The sequence below is a fragment of the Cydia strobilella genome, chromosome 10, assembly GCF_947568885.1.
Source record: "Cydia strobilella chromosome 10, ilCydStro3.1, whole genome shotgun sequence".
In the NCBI taxonomy this organism is placed as follows: domain Eukaryota; kingdom Metazoa; phylum Arthropoda; class Insecta; order Lepidoptera; family Tortricidae; genus Cydia; species Cydia strobilella.
In genome coordinates, this window is record NC_086050.1 from 3,052,700 (window position 1) to 3,071,714 (window position 19,015).

Here is a 19,015-nt window from a genome sequence, read left to right on the forward strand (position 1 = left end):
ATGTTTTTTACCTGCTGCTATTAGCCTCCTGGCGACATCAGTGTGCCCCCTTTGGCACGCCAAAGAAAGTGCAGTACAGCCCTGTGAGTTTGTCATCTCAAGATCAGCTCCAAACTCCAATAAGAGACCAACCATGGCCAAGATCCCTTGGTACGAATACATGCATAGTAAAGGAGCATTTCCAAGACAATCTGTGATTTGGTTGGGAGAACCACCCGCTAGTAGCATTAGTCTTGAAACTTTTACATTCGGCGTGTAAATATTCCTTAAATTCGCGATTGATTCACCAACATTGGCAGAGCTGCTCGCTACCAAGTTCGCTTGCAAGTCCCTTGGACATAACCCTAATTGCGCAGGACCCAGATTTCTGTACATATGGGCTTTCAGAATGTGATGCCCCAGTTCCATGGACTTCTCCGGATCTAAAGGCGCTTGTACTCTAGCCAATCGGAAAGCAATTCCGCAGTGCCCTGCTCTTAAATCACAAAGGAATTTAGGGCTTTCGTTGTCATCTCGGCGCATCAGCCATTCCCTAAAGGATGGGTGGAAGAACATGTACGTGTTATCGATCCTCTTTACTAGAAAGTCTGTCAGACTGTCGAATCTGTGACAGAACTCATCCCAAGGAAGGAATTGGTCAACCAACAGAGAATTTACTGAATAGTATATCTCTACTAATGTTAGAGGGTATAACGCAGCTAGGCATACGCTTAGTATGTGAGTGACCTTTTCGAATGACTGTACTGTAGGGAACCTTAAATTGAACTGCAGTAAAAATATCTGTGCTAAAGATATTGGCACCACTTTGTAATTCGTTGATTTTACAACGATATGGCTTCTTTCGAGGAGATCTAGTATTAACTTTAGGAACAGAAACGATCCTTGGCTCAGATGTAAAACGTACTGCGCGAACTTCATTACTGAGTTATGAACGCCTTCCATCTTTCCTGTCGAGCATTTGATGTTTGTTTCTATTATTGGTGCATTTTGTACTCTCATATTAAAGTATTCCAGTAAATCTTTATGTACATTTTCTGAATCGTCTAAACTTAGTCTTGTATACGGCAGTTGCTTGGTTAATTCTATGAATTGTGTTCTTACAGTGGCTATAACCTTGAGCCACTGAGGCATTTCCGTCAAATGCTTAGCCAGGAACGATGCTATCGTGTGTCCATGGTCCGGCCTATGGTATTCGGCTTCACAAAGTCCATCAATGAGTATTATACTATTCGATCTGTCTATGCTTCCGTTCCTCCTTAGTATTATGAGTGGTTCTATGATTCCCCTCATGAACGCGAGATCGGGGTCTGCTATGCACTCCTTCAATGAAAGACAGGCTAGTAGATGTGGCTCGCTTAGTAGGTATTCTCTGTAAGCTTGGAGTCTTGGCGCTTGACAGAGTTGTGCCGCTAGGGAGTGGACAAACTCCCCGACTAAACATGTGCTGTTGTTGTCAGCCTGAAAAAAAACCAGACTTTAAATCACACATTAACAATAGTGATACTTTATGTTTCCGGAAAACTATGGTATGTAATGATACGTCTTTAGTTTGGGATGGTCTATTCTATTTTTTGAGCTTACTGAGGATGCTTTCTTTTACAGATCGCATTTCTCAACCGATCGTGAAAGTTTGTGAGCAGGATCCATAAATAAATAAAGTTTTTGTACAGCTCAGAGAACCATGACGACGACGACGACACGATGACGACGATGACGGTGACGACGGTGGATTACGGTTTGGTAGGGTGAAATTGCCTACCTGACAGAAATGGTAAGCGACGACATGCGAGGCGAGATGCGTGCACATCCCAGCAGTCAGCTCCTCGGGCAGGATCTCTCGGATGTCGGACTGCTCTCGCAACTCTTCGTAGTCGTGATTTCGTTTCCTGCCGAAACAGGAGTACTGCACCAGTTGGAGGATTAGGGCAGTCTTGCCGGTGCCTGGGCCGCCGGCGATGAGGATACCTGGAATGATATCAGTTACTAAGAAACCGTAGAAAGAGCTACAAAATGTAGGTACAAAATTTAATGAATTAAAACGTTGAAATTAGAGCAATTGCATTCAGCCTTTATTAAGATAATTCGAGAAGATTATTCGATATTTAATCCTAATCCTATAAAAGCACACAAAAAAGTTCAAGCTTTTTCAATTCCGGTTAGAAAAATATGCAAAAAGAGTGTCAAAAGTTATGTTGTTTTTGCATGCACAAGTTCTCGAATTTAAACTGTTGTGAGACATAAATAATAAAGCCATTTATTCCGAACAATATGTTACAGTTTTTTTTTTTTTTTTTTTTTTGTTTTGTTTTTTTTTTTTTTTTTTATTATTTTATAATATATCTCTCAGTTCGGTGTGCCGTAAGGCATAGGCCTCCTCCAACTGTCTCCATTGGGCTCTGTCTGTAGCAACCCTCATCCAGTATGGCCCCAGAGTCAGACGAATGTCATCTTTCCATCTTGTAATTGGATGTGCTTGCTTTCTAGTACAGCCTCTAGGGTACCATAGAGTAATCTGTTTGCTCCATTTTTCTATTGGGCAGCGTAGCATGTGGCCTGTCCAACCCCACTTTAGATGATCAATGCGAGCAAGTATGTCAGTAATCTTTGTTTTCTTTCTTATTTCTGAGTTTCTAATCTTATCCGATAGTTTGACCCCTAACATACTACGCTCCATTGTCCTTTGACACCTTGCAAGTGTCTCGCGATGGTTTTCGGTAAGAGACCAGGTCTCACAGCCATATGTTAGGCAAGGTAGAATGCAGGTATTGAATGTTTTCTTTTTAATGTTGATGCTTAAATCTTTGCTCTTCATAATTTCTTTAAGTGACCAATACTTTTTCCACCCGCTGGCTATTCTTTTATTTATTTCCTTGGACATCATATTCTCAACAGATATGATTTGTCCCAAGTAAACATATTCGCGAACATATTCAAAACTGGTGCCATCCATTGTTATATCGACGATTTTGGTGTTAGTCATCATTTTTGTCTTACCCGCATTTAATTCAAGGCCCACTTCTTTGCTTTTGGTCGCCAGGGTTTGTACCATGTTTTGTAATTTCATAGGGTCTTCCTCTAGTAGTATGATATCATCAGCAAATCTCAGATGATTCAGTCGTTTGCCATCTATGTTGAGGCCACTGTCAGCCCAGTCTAACTTTCTGAATATGCTTTCAAGCACTGCATTAAACAGTTTAGGAGACAAGGGGTCTCCTTGCCTCACACCTCTATTTATAGAAAAAGAGTCGCCTTTAGATTCCAGTTTTATTCGGCCTGTGCTCTTGCCATAGATATTTTTGATAGTATTGATGTAGGGTTCTTCTACTCCTTGCTGCCTTAAGCTATACCAGATATAGTTATGATTCAGGCTGTCAAAGGCTTTAGAGTAGTCGATAAAGGCAATGTATAAAGGTTTTTGGTATTCGTTATATTTTTCCATAATTTGTTTAATAGTATGGATGTGGTCAATTGTACTATAATTCTTTCTGAAGCCAGCTTGTTCCACAGGTTGGTTTTCATCTAGGACCTTAGTTACTCTTTCTAAAATTACTTTTGCAAAGATTTTGTACACATTTGATATCAGGCTTATTGGTCTATAGTTGCCAATGTCGTCCTTAGGTCCTTTTTTGTGCAGAAGAATGATGTGAGATTCGCCCCACTGCTGCGGAATGATACCAGTGCTAATTATGTCATTGAATAGCTGGGCTAGGATTGGGCTCAGCTCCTCAATAGTGCCTCTCATTAGCTCGTTTGGAAGGTGGTCTGGTCCTGGAGCTTTCTCTAATTTCTGTGTTTTGATCGCGTTTTGTACTTCACATGTTAAAATAGGTGGCACATGTTCGTTACCGCTAGAATTTTGTGTTATAGCATTTGCTTCTTGACAAACGTCTTTGCTAGAGTAGAGAGCTTTATAATAGCTTGTAGCTAGTCCATTAATTTCGTTGCGTTTTGTAGCTTGCTTAGAGTGATTATATTTTAGTCTAGGAATCCATTCTTTTCCAGTTTCGCATAATTCTTTCAGTACTTTTTTTGTTCCGCCAGTTTTTTGGATCACTTTTTCTATTTTTTTAAATCTTCTTGTTTTCCTGTCTTTTCTCATTTTTTCCCTTATTACGTTACTGAGGTGAGATATTTTGCTTTGGTTTTGTTTGATGTTGATTTTGTCTGATATTAATTGTTTTCTTGCTTCAAGTAACTCTTCGATTTCGTTGCTAAACTTTTTTGTATTTTTGTGAACGTTGTTTTTTTTTGTCATTTGCGTTAAATTCTTGATAAAATAATCATATTTATCTTGTACATTTGCATTAGAGTTTATTTTTTCTTGCAGGGCTTTGATGGAAGATGAGTCTACATTATTGGTATATTGTTCATATGTTGTAGCTGTGGGGTTCGTCAAGTCTTTTCGGGACCTTTTTGATGGCTGTGTCCTTACTTGACAACGTACCATACGGTGGTTGGTGTTGAAGTTTAAATTTTGTATTACCTCTGTGTCACTAAAATATTTTGTTCTGTTCGTAATGATATAATCTATCTCATTTTTATATTTTCCGTCCGGAGAAATCCAAGTCCATTTAGTTTTGAAATTTTTCTTGAAGACTGAATTGAGCAATGTTAGGTTGTTTAGATGTAGAAAATCGATTAGATTTTGACCATTTACACTCCTCTTTCCATGTCCATAGTCCATGAGACATACTAACATTAAATCATTTTACGGTTTAGACTCACTTGTTTTAGTCACTCGCACCTAGACCTAGGCTCTCCGAAACATGTCGCGCGAGTGACTAAAACAAGTGAGTCTAAACCGTAAATTAATTTAATGCACAAGTTCTATCAATATTAGTAGCAGTCAACGAAACTTAGCGCCTCTGCTTACAAAAATGTATGCAGAGAGAGCTTAATAGTTTTGATGACTGTATTTATTTATTTAAACTTCATTGCACAATAAAAATCAGTACAAATGGCGGACTTAATGGCTTAAGGCATTTTCTACCAGTCAACCATAGGGCGAAAGAGAAATTCTCGAACGTGGCTGCAGTGGGAAAAATATTTAAGAAAACAGCAACAATTAAAAATTAGTCTGGACATAATATTAAATGTACAGATATAAAGTAGAAAGTTGTAATTACCCGAAGAACTAGACTCCAATGCCTTTTCCATATCCTTCATCAGCCACTGCCGCCCCGAGAAACATCCCTGATTATCCGTCGACGGCACTTCGAAGAACAGGGGTCGCAACGTCAGCTGAGGCGAAGGGTGCACCTTCTTCAGCTCAGAGGTCGAGGATTGCTTGCTGCTGACTCTGGCGGAGCGTCGGGCGGCGGTTTTTCTGTTCTTGAAAAACCCGCTAGACATACGCGTCAGCTCTTCTGATCTGCTACCGTTTTGTAGTGCTGAAATAATTTAGTTCAGATTTTATCAGACAATAATTATCTAGAAAATTTTAGGTACCTAAATAAATACTACTACTCTGGTAGTAAAAGGAGGACTGTTAGAAATTCTTAATGGTAATTCGACCAATACTTATTTGCTAGCTCCAGTCATAAATCGAAACCATTTTTGATGTCGAAATGTTGCTCCTGTGTCCATCATCAGATTAGCTCGATGGTATCATAATAATGCATTGTCACCCGACTAACTTATGTAAAGTTTCAGCTCATTCGAATAATGGGAAGTGGGTCTAATGTAGCTGGCAAGGTTTGACCCAAACATACATACATTGCAAGTTAAATAAAAGCTTGTAAAAAACTTACTGTTAACCGAGTGTCGCCTGCTGCCTGGGCTGGAGGACGAACAATTGCTAGCAGCCGACAATGACATAGAAGCCAGGGAGCCCAGGGAATCTCGACCGAGCGGTGTCGCCGCTTCTACCTCCGATGAACCAGTCAACGTTGATACCTGGAAGGAAGACGTTGCTATTAACCTCGTTAGGCATGTACATTACAATAGAGGTACGCTTAGGTTTCAATCTTTATAACCTTTTATAAAGCAAATAATAAATGCTATTGCATTTCTTTTGTTTTATTGCTACGACATCGTATCTCAAACAAACGAAATTCAACAAGGTTTAAATAGGAAATTTTTGTATAGTAGGCCTAGGCCTATATATGTATAAGCCTAAGTTGCGGAGATTGGACAGTTTTGAATTGGAGATGGACTTCTGTTGGATGGCGCTGGAGATGCAGTGTTCTTATTAAAACGTAAAGCAATGGGTAATACAGAAAAGTAGGAAACAAGTTGTAAACCAAAAGATTCTGAAACCTTGTATGTCGAAACTAAAGTGGTGTTCACAATCAGACTGAAGACGACCTTTAGTATATGGGCTGCTACATGCACAGAGCGTATTAAATACAGCTGTAGATCGACCCTGAAATGTGTACTTTTGACATTCTGAGATAATGTGAAGATCAATATTCTACCGGTTGGCTAAGTTGGCTTTGAATAGTTTCAAGCTTTTGCTTCTAAATCCTTTAATTTGACTGAAAGACAACTTACCGGGCTGGTATTATGCGACAGCGAGTGCGTGTCAAGCGAGGCCAGCGACGTGCAACTATCGCGCGCCTTGTTGCGCGAGCGCCGTTCGCCCAGCAGCAGACCCAGGCGCATGTATAAATCATTCTGACGCCGCGACTCGAAGCCTTGCTTTATGTGCCCGCCTTCGTCATCTGTAGAGGAAACCATTTAATTAGACTCTGATTAAAAGAGGAGGAGAGAAACAACGTGCAAATTAAAATCCAAACCAAACAAAAATCGAGGTAGCAAAATTTTTTTTGAATAATTAACTTTAAAACTGGTAACATTGCAAACAGCAATATTGGATCTTTTGAATTAAGTGGGTAACTATCATTTTCTTTTGCATAACAAAAAAATGTGTAAGTTTACATCCTCTACGTATCTATGCCTAAACCTAAACGAACATAAGAACAATAGGGAGAAGAATCTCCACAATACACGTTTAAAAAACAAATGAGTGAGTGAGTTACAATGCAAAATGCATAATGCTTTTAAAATGTAGACAAATATTGTGAAACAAAAACAAAAGTACCCAACTGTGAAAACATGCCAGCATATTCACAAGCTTCGGATTAAACTGATACAATAAACATCTTCATGCATATACATTGTACCTTTATTTGTATAACTATACAATCGTGCTTTGTAAAAAAAATTGCTGTATATAATGTTTATCATTATCATCTTAAAGAAACTGTTAAACATTTCCTGGGATTCTTACGTCCAAACAATGCGTTGATCCCATATTTGGTATCATATTTTCTAATCCACCGAGTGATATGTGACTCGTATTAAATTAAGCATTGTGTTGGATTTCGCAAGACAGGAAGGTAATTTCTTGTTAATTTCATGAAAGTATCATTGCTTTCTGTTCCCACAGAACTTTGTAGGAAATTCTTGGCGTTCACTGATCCGTGGATTTCTTCTGCTATTTCAATTAAGCTGTCAATAAAGAAAAACCGTCTCTTCTTATTAAACGGTAAATTTGTCAAAGCTGTAAAAATTGATGTTATAGAAATACATAGGTATCTATCTCAACGTAAATATATGTTTAACACTCTAAAGCTGTTAGATTTTTTACACATTGATTTACTCGTAGCTAATTTTAGACCCCAATTTGTTTGTTTACCTTGCTGAACATAGATTGTTATGAATCATTAACAGGAGTTTTAATTTTTGTTACCACAAACAACTCTTCTTGTTTGACATATGTATTACTAACTATACAATTAACATCTGACAGGATTAGGAAGCGCTAGTGGCCTAGCGGTAACAGCGTGCGACTTGCAATCCGGAGGTGGCGGGTTGAAACCCCGGCTCGTACCAATGGCAAAATGCCGGGACAACGCGAGGAAGATGAAGATGATATTACTCTGTCACTCTAATTACGTGCGGATCGAATAACGGCAACCCGATCCAAAAGGATCCTCAGGAAGGCTGCTGCGGTGGCGTGTAACCTACACTGCGGAAGCTCGTGGGATAGTTACCATTTTATATATACGGTCGGCTTTTACGAGTGGACTTTTGTGTTCTATCGCGTTATCACTTTTGGACTAACATAGATAGGTTTTGGACGACATACTTGTTAGAAAGTGAGGACAGACGATAAAGTGGATGGCCAAAATCTTTGAGATGACCACGACAGTACGCTAATGTCAACTTTAATGCGTGAAGCGTGATAAGGCATTTTGAGTGATTTTGGTTCTGTATTACGAATTTCCTAGAACAGGTAAGTCAGCTCATGAAAATCAGTGAAGACTTTAACTTTAAGATGAGCAAAATTAAAATCTTTACTCGGTTCTACGCATTATGCGTAAATTTATTTCTCTCTGCATATGATTTTATCCAAGTAAAAACACCGATTATTTGCACCAAAAATAACAGTTCTTTTCAAGCAATTCTTGCAGATATTGTACGATTAACTTGTCATGAAAAAAGGTTCAGTGTGAAAACAATCATTGGATTGTGTCACATTACATCAAAATACTAATCAGAAAATCTATTGTTGCGTTCACCGAAATGGTAAACAAATAAACATCAAAGCTTCACGGAAACAATATGAGATCCCTGAGAATCGCGGCAGTTTACAATGTTAGCTGAGAAAGGAATCAAGTTGCTAGGTTTAAGTTTCAATGGTCTTCTTACGTAGTGTATTTGAAAGTTTATTAATAGTATTCATCCTATTAGTTTCAAAGATCGCAAAATTAAGGAAATTGACTGTGACATTCCACATATCACACTGCTGCAAAGCTGCATCAGCAACAAAATAGGTACAGTTAGAATCAAATAAATATTGACAGCTAAAATGGCTATATCGGGACTCGAACTTATTTTTACAGAAGAAAAGTCTTCAGTCATATATATTTGGCCTTACTGATATGACGCTGATTGTACGTAAGAATTACGAATCATAAACGTGGAAAAAATGCTGTGACAGTGAGTGCTGTCGCATTTTTGCAAAAGCTCGTTGCTAACAAGCTGGGTGGTATTACAATAAAACTAAAAATGTAATTAAAACAAGACAAACTTGTCTTAATCCACTTTTAAATACTTCGCGAGCTTTTGCATTAATTACAAGTCTGTACATAAACACGGTAATCAACAACATGATAGGTATGATACTTTGTAAACTTAATTGCGACCATTTTACGATACAATATAACTTATGGCCAGTAAGGCGCTATTGCCATAGAGATGCAATTAGAAATCGTCCTAACGGCCAACCAGCAGGGTACCTTTTGTCTGCAAACATCTCATTAATTAGAGTCAACGCATAACGCCATATGGTTTCAGATTACCATATAAATGCGAAGTCGGCAAACTTTTGCTATAATGTGGCAATGGGCGGTGCAGTGGTTTATTAGCTCTGAGCTCATATCATGAGATAATTAAATAATGGATGTGGTTTATAGGTTTTCTATTTATACAGGATAATTTTGTTATGTTTGACCAAACTCTGAGGGGACAATATGTCTGTCATACTGAACAAATTTTACTATGGAGGCATCTCCGAAATCGATCGAAATCGAAATAGCGAAAAAAAATGCTCTTCCATATAAAACATTGACATATGATTCTCCGAAGTTTTTTTTTGCGTTTTCGGGGTTGGGCCCATAGTATTTGTTCAGTATGACCTACAGTCCTTTGGGCCCAAGTAATATCAGTAGGTATTCCTATCGCTTCTATTTTTAGTAGGTGGACAAATGAGTCCTTTCAATTTACAAGCAATTTGACAACTTTTTAGTTAATACGAAAATATTATGTAAATAACTAAATAACTCGTTCTCTCGTTCCGTACAATTTACAAAATTATTGTAGGTTTACCCGTAACATGAAAATATTTTAGTTAAGTTGGACATTATTTTAACGATACGATCTTTGACTTCTCCCATACATCCAACGAAATCTTTCCATACATCGATATGTGCAATCTTCGCATTATAATCTCTTCCAGCGAACTATACACAGTCTGGATACATGGGAACGAGTCTAGAAAAACCACTGTCTCCCACGCCGTCAGTGTCATTGCCTTCTGGAACGGTCACGCCATCTTCAACCTTCATCCAACGTAATAACACATCAAAAATCGTCCTGGTATTGTATTCTTACTGGTGTTCGACCGCAGACAATCGAAAGGTTCAGATAAACCAGTGTAAATGATGAGCTTGGGATCCGAAATAACCAGTGTAATTGGAGTTCTCGTTATATTGGAGGTTCTAAGAAACTAAAGGTTGCCTGCGTTTGGAATAAAAATCACTGGTGATTATGGGAACAATCAAGACAATTCTACAATTGAATATGTACTTTGTTACACAATGCTATAAGGTATAATTTGTGTATAGATATGTATTAATATTTAAGACTGTCATACCCACTTGCAATACCGGTGATATATATAAGTATTGCAATGTTGTATGAAGTTTAAAATTCTCATTTCTGAAGCGTTTTTCTTCGGACATCTCTGAAATGTTCTGAAGCTTTTCTTCAAGTATGATACCCGTTTTAAAGCGTTATTATAATAATGAGTAATTGCTCAGTTGTTAAACTAATTGAAGAATACAAAAAGATAAGTACCTTGACTTCATTGTACGTTACGGGCAAAAACTTGCGTTGTTTTACTAACTCGTCTCTTGAAATGTTTTGACACTTCAATAGTCAACTGTTAATTTTTAAGGGCTTTGTTAAGTTATTAAAAGGCATTAAATACAATAATGGGTTTAAAAAACGAGCTGAAAGCAAGTTTAATAAAAAAATCACACGATTCTTTAAATGCTTAATTAATAATTAAGTACATTTTAATAACAAAACTTCCGTGAGACATAGACATATTAAATATATTAATAACGGGTCACTCACGTGTTTTAAGTCGAAAACGCTCGACAGTCTGCGCCGGTCCGTCACCGTCGACGCAAGGTCCTGATGACGCTCCTCGGTACGGAGTGAAACATGTCGAGCGTTTTCGTCTTAAAACACGTGAGTGACCCGTTATTAATATATTTAATAATAATTAAGTACAGTTAGACACATTCCTTTATCTTTATATGTGTTCGGGAACCGCATGTTACTGCCAACGATTTCTGCCAAACTATAGTAACATGCGGACACAGGAATTTAAACAATGTGTTTCAAAGTAATGTTAAAATTGTTAAAGTTACATTTTGTAGCTTGTAACTTTCTACAAGTTACAAGACTAATTTATTATAAAGCTTCAACTAATACTTCATATTTGTGTAAATTTGTCTCTACGCGGGAAACCCCGTAGGATCTTGTAAGTGTCAAAAAGAAACATTACTCTATGGCCCAGTAATGTGTCAAAGGATTATGGAAAAAGCCATTAATTGTTTGTAACATAAGAAAAAGTGAGTAATTTTGTTATTTAAGTAATAAATTATTGTAAATACTGGAAACATACGTGTAGCATTGTTTATGCGATATAAGTATTTATTTACCTGATAGATAGATAGATAAGATAGATAAAACGTTTATTTGGATGCTGCAAAACACACAATTTTAGTGTAAAGTATAAGTAGGTACATTGCAGTCAGAACAAAACTTAAGTACTAAATTAAATTAACAAAAAATTTTTTACTTAAACACGAAATATTAGTTTTTAGTGGTTAGCTGCACGCTGTGTGCATTGCAGCAACAACAAAAGGGTTCCGACTCAGCTATACGCTCCACTCTATTGAGCGGAGCACTGATATTCTGCCGGAGCCCAGATCACGTTACAGTTAGGTAAATATGACGGTGATAAGTATACGGTACTGTAAAAAGTGTGTAGTTGAGTGGTGTTAGAAAGTCCTGAAATAAAATACATAAATAAAACAGAAAATAAGCATAAACATAGAAATAAAAATAGTAGTGGCCATAAAATAAGCGTGAGAAAGCGCGAAAGGTTCGGTACAAGATCTCATAGCAATACCGATTAGATCCTGAAATCAGCAACCAAAAAGCCGTATGGTATCCCTGTTTTTTGTTTTTCAAGCAGTATCTTTTTAAACTGGTGTTTAAAAGTTTGCTTATTTTTGAGCCGTCTTACAGGTGGAGGGATATCATTCCAGCATTTGGTCGCGAGATACCGGAAACAACCGGTAAATGCAATCGTTCTATGAGGGTACATTTCTAAGAGACAACGCCGAGTTGACCTAGTGTCATGACGGTTGTGAAATTTTGAAATGTTAATCTTGGAAAAGAGATATTCCGGAGATTTATTGTTTAAGACGCCAAAGAGGAGACATGCAAGATGTAGGTGTCGCCGAGAAGACATATTCAGCATGGACGATTTGTTCAAATACGGGGTGATATGGCTTCTAGGGGGCTTCTACCTAAGCTGTGTTTTTATATTCAAATACAAAAATGACAAAATTCTTGGCCTTGACAAAGTAAAAGATTGCCTGCACACATATCAAAAGTACGACCAAAATCGGAATGATGTCAAGTGTATTATTGTAATCAGAAATAATAATAAATTGTGATTGCATAAATGATTTGCTTTTGTAAAAGTATATTCCAAGATAGGTATAATCCCCCCCCGTATCAAGGACGTACAGCTTTTCGTATTTTCCAGTCCGCTAATGTTACGTTTTCGTACGTAATACCTACGTACTTACATTCAAGCGGCCGCTATGAAGCTCAAAAGTGGTGACGTTTTTTTTTTCATTTATAGTCTGCCTCTTTTGCACTTATGAAATGTTCATATTCGTGATGGATTCTCCTCAGCACACTTCAATTACGAGTATCTATAAAGAGTAAGTGTCATTGTAGATCTGTGAATACTACCCGATTACTTTAGAGAAACTGTCATTTTTGTATCTAAGATATAAAGACAAGGGTTTCTATTTTTTATATTATAGGTACAAGTATCTTGTATATCTTATTACGTAACCACCTACTAACGCACAGATATTCAGCTTATTTTAAAGCGCTCTTACGGTCAATTATCAGATTATTACACACTAATAATATGCCACATAAGTTGTCTTATGTAATGGCCCTACATTACAGAACGGAGACTATATTAGGTATGTAAATGCCATGACGATACGAGGATATACATGCATATCATGTCATATCATATCATATCATTTATTGAGACAAGAAAGAGGTTGCTGGTGTGTTTGTGTACAATATATTATTCTAATTTACATTATTTTAACCTTTTGCATGCCAATGACGGATATACCGGCACCGCAGGTCCAACGCCAAAGACGGATTAATCAAAGACCACAGAGCAACATAGACCTACGTGCATGTGCATAAAGTTCAATTTCAGTTTTGACACTTCGGTGACGTGGCGTCCGAGTGACTGCTTTTGTGTTTGACACGGCGTCGAAAAGGTTAATATGGAGTTAAGTATGGAGTTTGGTGCACAAAATAAAGACCTCATGTGGTCGCGTCAGCCATGAGGAACCGAGGAAGAAGAAGAGAGAAAAATATGGAGTTACCGATTTAATTGCAGAAAATACTGTTTGAATTTAATATTTTTAATGATTTATTTTTATTGCTTCTAAAATGTAAATGCAAGTGGCGTACTGGAAGAGAGGCCTGTGCTCAGCAGTGGGCGATAAAGGGCTGATATGATGATGATGAAAATGTAAATTGACATGTAAAAGTGCCCTTGTGGCCTATTCTTAAATTAATGTGTGAGATTGAGTTTGAGTTTCAGTCATTATATTCGATATAATTGGATGTGAAACAGTCATGTTGCGATCGCTTTAGAAGCTCCGGCAATATAATTTCATACAACTATGCCCGCCTGGTTCGTAAACATCTTCAAATCATTTTGACATTCAACACTCGCACTTCGTAATCATGATGTCAAAATCAATGATTCACTTGTCGCATCTCACGATTTGCGGGTCAGCAAAAAACAAGACAATGCATCGCCTCACGTCTAGCAGGAGCCATCACGATTTCACAGTAAAGCTGCCAGTATTTTAACTCTGATGCATCAATAAAAAGTTCGGGAGCTTACTTGTTGGTTATATAGACAAATTAACATAATTTTAAAAGTCACACGAACCGCCGCCAAAAGCCGCTCCCATACAATCAAAGTTACGCTCTTGATGAGTAAATGTATGACATGACACAAAGTTTTGGATATGTCACAATTTTTGTGATAATTTTCTGTTAACAGTGTAATTAATTAATTATCCTATAGTAAAATGCAGATATGGCAAAGCATTTTTTAAAAATAATACTTTTTAAAAACCGATTAGTGTCAATTATAGCATATTTTTTTATTTATTAAAAAACGAAAATGGATATGGCACAAACGTAACGTACATGTACGTGGTATTTATTCTGTCGACAATAATATCGAAAGTTAAACTACTGAAAAAAATCTCTGCACTATAGTGCGCTCAACTCAAGTTAATTATTTCCGACGAGGGCGTTTGTGGTTATTATTTACGATACGACGGTTTTACTGTTTGTCTGTCTTTACCGACGTGTCTCCTAAATGCCGGTTGAGTAATACTGTTTATCAAGACCTGTGTCTTGTTCTAATCGGTTATTTAACTGTGTGTTAAAATTTTATGTGAATAATTAGTGTCATTTTCATCCAAAAGGGTACTTATTGTCGCTTGTCAGTAAGGCGCTATTTCCATATAGCTTCAATTAGAAATCAACCTTATCGACAAGCGACAATGTGGTACCTTTTGATTGAAAACGTCAGTTTATGGAAATGACAGAATTAAGGAGTTGTTATCCTCAAAGTACGGCTAGCTTTTAATCTTCCAAGGAACCTACCTATTTACTTTTACTAGCCTATAATGGTGTCCCTCTGCTGGACAAAGGCTTCTCCCCTTGTCTTCCATGACATGCCAGTCGTTGAGAAAGGTGTCTAGGTCGTCCCGCCATCTTTGTCGGGGCCTGCCGCATCCGCGCCCTTCTTTTTGGCATCCACTTGGTAGCTACACTAGCCCATCTGTTTGGAAGACTCTGAATGCATGCGGCAGACGTGACCGGCCCGCGTAGTCTTCTCGCCGACGTCAGCAATGCGAGATTTTGCGTGCAGCGTGGTGTTCCGGATTTACTTATACTTAGCTAAAAAAATTCTATAGTGCCTTTGGGGTAAATAATACATTATAATTATGTGCATCGTTTGCAAATAAGGCTATAATGGGAATGAGTGGTTCTCAAGCCCTGCGAACAACGCTAGCGGCGCTAGGTTCGAATCCCAACAAGTGTAGGTATACTTATAAAATTAAGTACTCGTTCTTGGTGTACCGACTGTGCTCAAATAAATCCTTTAGCTGCACTAATAAACTTTTCCCTTTCTCACACATAATACAAATCTCCTTATCATATAATAAAAAGCTCATTGGAACCAAAACTTTACACAGAAAGATAAAGTCGAGAATAAAAATTTGTTTAAAAATGACTGTTTTTCTTTCTTAGCATTCTCTCTTGACTATCTGATATTAAACAGAAAACCACGAGTCTAAACTCTGACTTTTTTATCGATATTATAATACAAGCGATCACCTGCTCTATCACGCATCAGCGGGTGTAGCGGGACACACCCATTACATCACTACACATCTCATTGTATTCAATGACAACCTAATCTGCATTAAAAAATTTAAGGTTAGACAAGACCAAACGATATTCAACTTTATGGCAATGGTGTTAAGTTTAAATTTAATGTGAACTGGCTTGCGGACTATATTTTCTTTGTGTTTAATAATCGATGATCACTCTTCTTAATACGAGTAACAAGTGGTAGCAAATATTATTTTGACTGTTTATTTCAATTGCCAATACATATAAAATGGAGTTACAAAGGCAGTGAACAAAATATATTAACCATAATCATATCCCGCAGTTTTAAAGATGCCTAATAGGATCACTTTACTCATCATTTTCATAGATAATTCCATAAATGATTGTTTGGTAATAATATTCTGTAAGTTTTGTCATATCCAAGGTAGGTAATACATAGTATACATGTTACAAGACGAAAATATAAGTATCTACAGTTTATGCTGTTTTTTGTAAATTCTTGTGTTGACAAATCTTTTACAGTCGGAAAATTTGTGTTACACGTTTATTTAAGTTACATACGAGTATGCACATTTGAACCGTCTATCCATCTAAATTAATTTTAGAATAAGATGCCAATCTCCTTATTTGTCCAGAACTTTCTGAAAATACTTACTAAAATATACATAAAATAAACCTATTCCCTTCAGTCATTCTTTACCACTTTTTATATGATGTTAAGTAATACAATGTCATAGGAATATTTAGTGGCGCGAATGTCTCATGGTTCGATGGGCAATGCCAAGGTCGGTTATGGCTTTTGATAAAAAATGACATACACAATAGTTTTTTTTTTTATTTGACGGATAGGGACAATAGTTTTTTTTTTAAGTTTGATGGATGGGGACACGAATTAAGGACGTGACGAAGTGTCTCAAATTTAAATTAGTTTTTGTTCGTTTCTTGTCAGGGCTTAAATTCATAAAGCTTATAGGTAAAAAAATAATGGGTCCCTATCATTCTATCCTACAAGTTACTCCTAGAATTTGGTTTTTACTGGATATTAATTTATATCTAGTAATGTTAAGATGTTTGTGTGGCGTGACGAGAATGGATAGGATAAGGAATGAGTATATAAGAGGAAGCCTGAAAGTTGCACCCATAACAGAAAAGTAAGGGCAAATCGCCTAGCGTGGTACGGGCATGATGCAGAGGGATGAAAGTCATGTGACGAGAAAGGTATTAAGGATGAATGTGGAGGGAGGTACGAGGAAAGGAAAAACGAGGAAAAGGTGGATGGACTGTGTGAGAGATGATATCAAGCGAACGCAAGTGAATGATGAGATGACGGGTGACAGAGAGGTATGGAAGAAAAAGACATGCTGCGCCGACCCCAGGTCAATGGGACAAGGGCAAGCGAATGATGATTTAGTAAAGTACCTACCTACGGGTACATAAAGTATGTCGTAAACATAGACACAAAGCCCCATTTACTAAGTGATCGGTAACTTTAAATCACTAGCTACCTATGTAGATGTAAAGTTTAATAAGACAGTGAGGGCGGTCGCCTTGGAAGCAACATGGCCGAATCGGGGCAGCCTTCGGCCCACATTTCATTCAATCTTGTTTATAAGTGACAGATTAAACGGTGCAATTATTATTTTAATATGCAATTAATTGTCGGGAATACTGATGATAGAAATGCAACGTGACACGCAATTGACCTAGAAACGTGCTATTAGGGGAATACTTGAACAAGCTTTAAAAAAAACACAATCCTGTCCCTGCACTCAATGTATGATGATTAAATAAAAACCAAGGAAAATAACTTAAATAGAATCCCTTGTTAGTAAACCTACAGGTGTAGGTTCGTAGTACAAACTAAGTAAATCGATATTGCGTTTACTCAAGGGTTTTAGCAAAAATGATTTTAAATAGTATAAGATGATTTTAAGTAAAATAGATAAATAATAAATAAATAAATATAGGACATTATTACACAAATGACGGTCCCACGGTACGCTCAATAAAGCTTGTGTTGTGGGTACATAGACAACGATATATATGTATAATATATAAATATTTAAATACATAGAAAACACCCATGACTCAGGAACAAATATCCGTGTTCATCACTGAATAAATGCCCTTACCAGGATTTGAACCCGGGACCATCGGCTTCACAGGCAGGGTCACTACCCACTAGGCCAGACAGGTCGTCTGAAATAAATAAATAAGTAAATAAATAAATGTCAGATGAAGACCGAATTTTACTCTGCAAGTAATGTGTGTACCTACTGTAGTTTAGCCCTATGAGAACGAGTATACATATAAATTAATACCAATACCTTCGACAAATCGTTGTAATCGAATAAAACTTCCATTAACCGAGTGCAAAACTAGTTGTTTTGCAATAGGATTAACCGAGTGTCTTGCAGAGTAATCCGACTTATTATGTGCTGAACCTTATATAGCCGATTAATAGCTATATTTATTGGCAAATCTGTTCTAAGTAGTAAACAAGACCGAAGTATAAGTGTTCCGCCGTGAATAAAGTTTTGTACGGAACACTAAACTGTTTGACTATATTAGGAGTCAACTAGTAGCTTTATAAAGACTGCCTTAGCAGTGTCAAACTGGCATATTCGCTAACATCTAGACGCATGCACTAGAATTTTTGTCATTATTATCAATGACTCGTGGTAAGAGTACTGGTGGTAGCCGCCTAAGGTGACATTCGGATGTTTGCTTCAGCGTTCAAAACGTCACTCGTTTTATAAAGGAAGTTGAAATTGACAGTGCCTGCTTTAATGCCGCAGCAGTAAAGCCGCTACAATCGTGCAGCTGCAATTGCCACCCGATTGAGACCTTTTAAAGAAATATTTATGTAGTATTTATTTTTACTGACATTAGAATTTTAGCGTAAATTGTTAGTGTAGCGTGTGAATTAAATACTTACAATATACACTTTGAAACCTGTGCGAATTCTTAAACGGCCTAATGAGTTCGAATGTACCTTATTAAGCTATTTATAATAAAAATTGCCTTGCTGCGTACGAGGGTTTTGACTATTTTTGACCCACAAGCTAACACTTTTTTGCGCGATCATCGCTTGTATTTCCCGGCTCCTAACTTCTCACATAATTATTCAAAATTCCAAACAAAATGTATTTGTTTTGATCGCACATATTAATGACTCTATCCACTTTATGTCGTGGGAAATAGTTAAGCTATTTAGTATCTAATTAATGAGTCGCGCGCATTGCGCCGTCTATGCTGGGAGGACAATTATGCGGTCTGAAAACACGATTGTCCTGCTTGTCTTGTCTTAGCTGTTGGATGGGCAAGCTATGTGGAAACCATGGAGACTATATAAAGGAGCCAAATCTCTATATATGAAAAGTGTCCATCAAAAAACAGTAATTAGGCGGCGCCACCATACAACGAAATACTACCAAAAACAACCTAAGTAATTTGGTCGGGTTATTTGTTGCCTTATATGGTTCATGTTATACTCATG

The 19,015-nt window shown here is 37.3% G+C and overlaps 1 protein-coding gene across 1 annotated transcript in view; it reads right to left on the reverse strand.

Moving 5' to 3' along the window:
* LOC134744530 (protein TANC2) overlaps positions 1 to 19,015 on the reverse strand; it is a 208,158-nt gene that overhangs the window by 5,379 nt on the left and 183,764 nt on the right. Inside the window, exons 3-7 of the mRNA XM_063678337.1 lie at positions 6,493 to 6,662; positions 5,751 to 5,895; positions 5,127 to 5,390; positions 1,760 to 1,965; positions 12 to 1,458 (exon numbers count right to left, since the gene is read on the reverse strand). Of these exons, the coding sequence (XP_063534407.1) occupies positions 12 to 1,458; positions 1,760 to 1,965; positions 5,127 to 5,390; positions 5,751 to 5,895; positions 6,493 to 6,662 (2,232 nt within the window). The remainder of the gene's footprint in view (positions 1 to 11; positions 1,459 to 1,759; positions 1,966 to 5,126; positions 5,391 to 5,750; positions 5,896 to 6,492; positions 6,663 to 19,015) is intronic.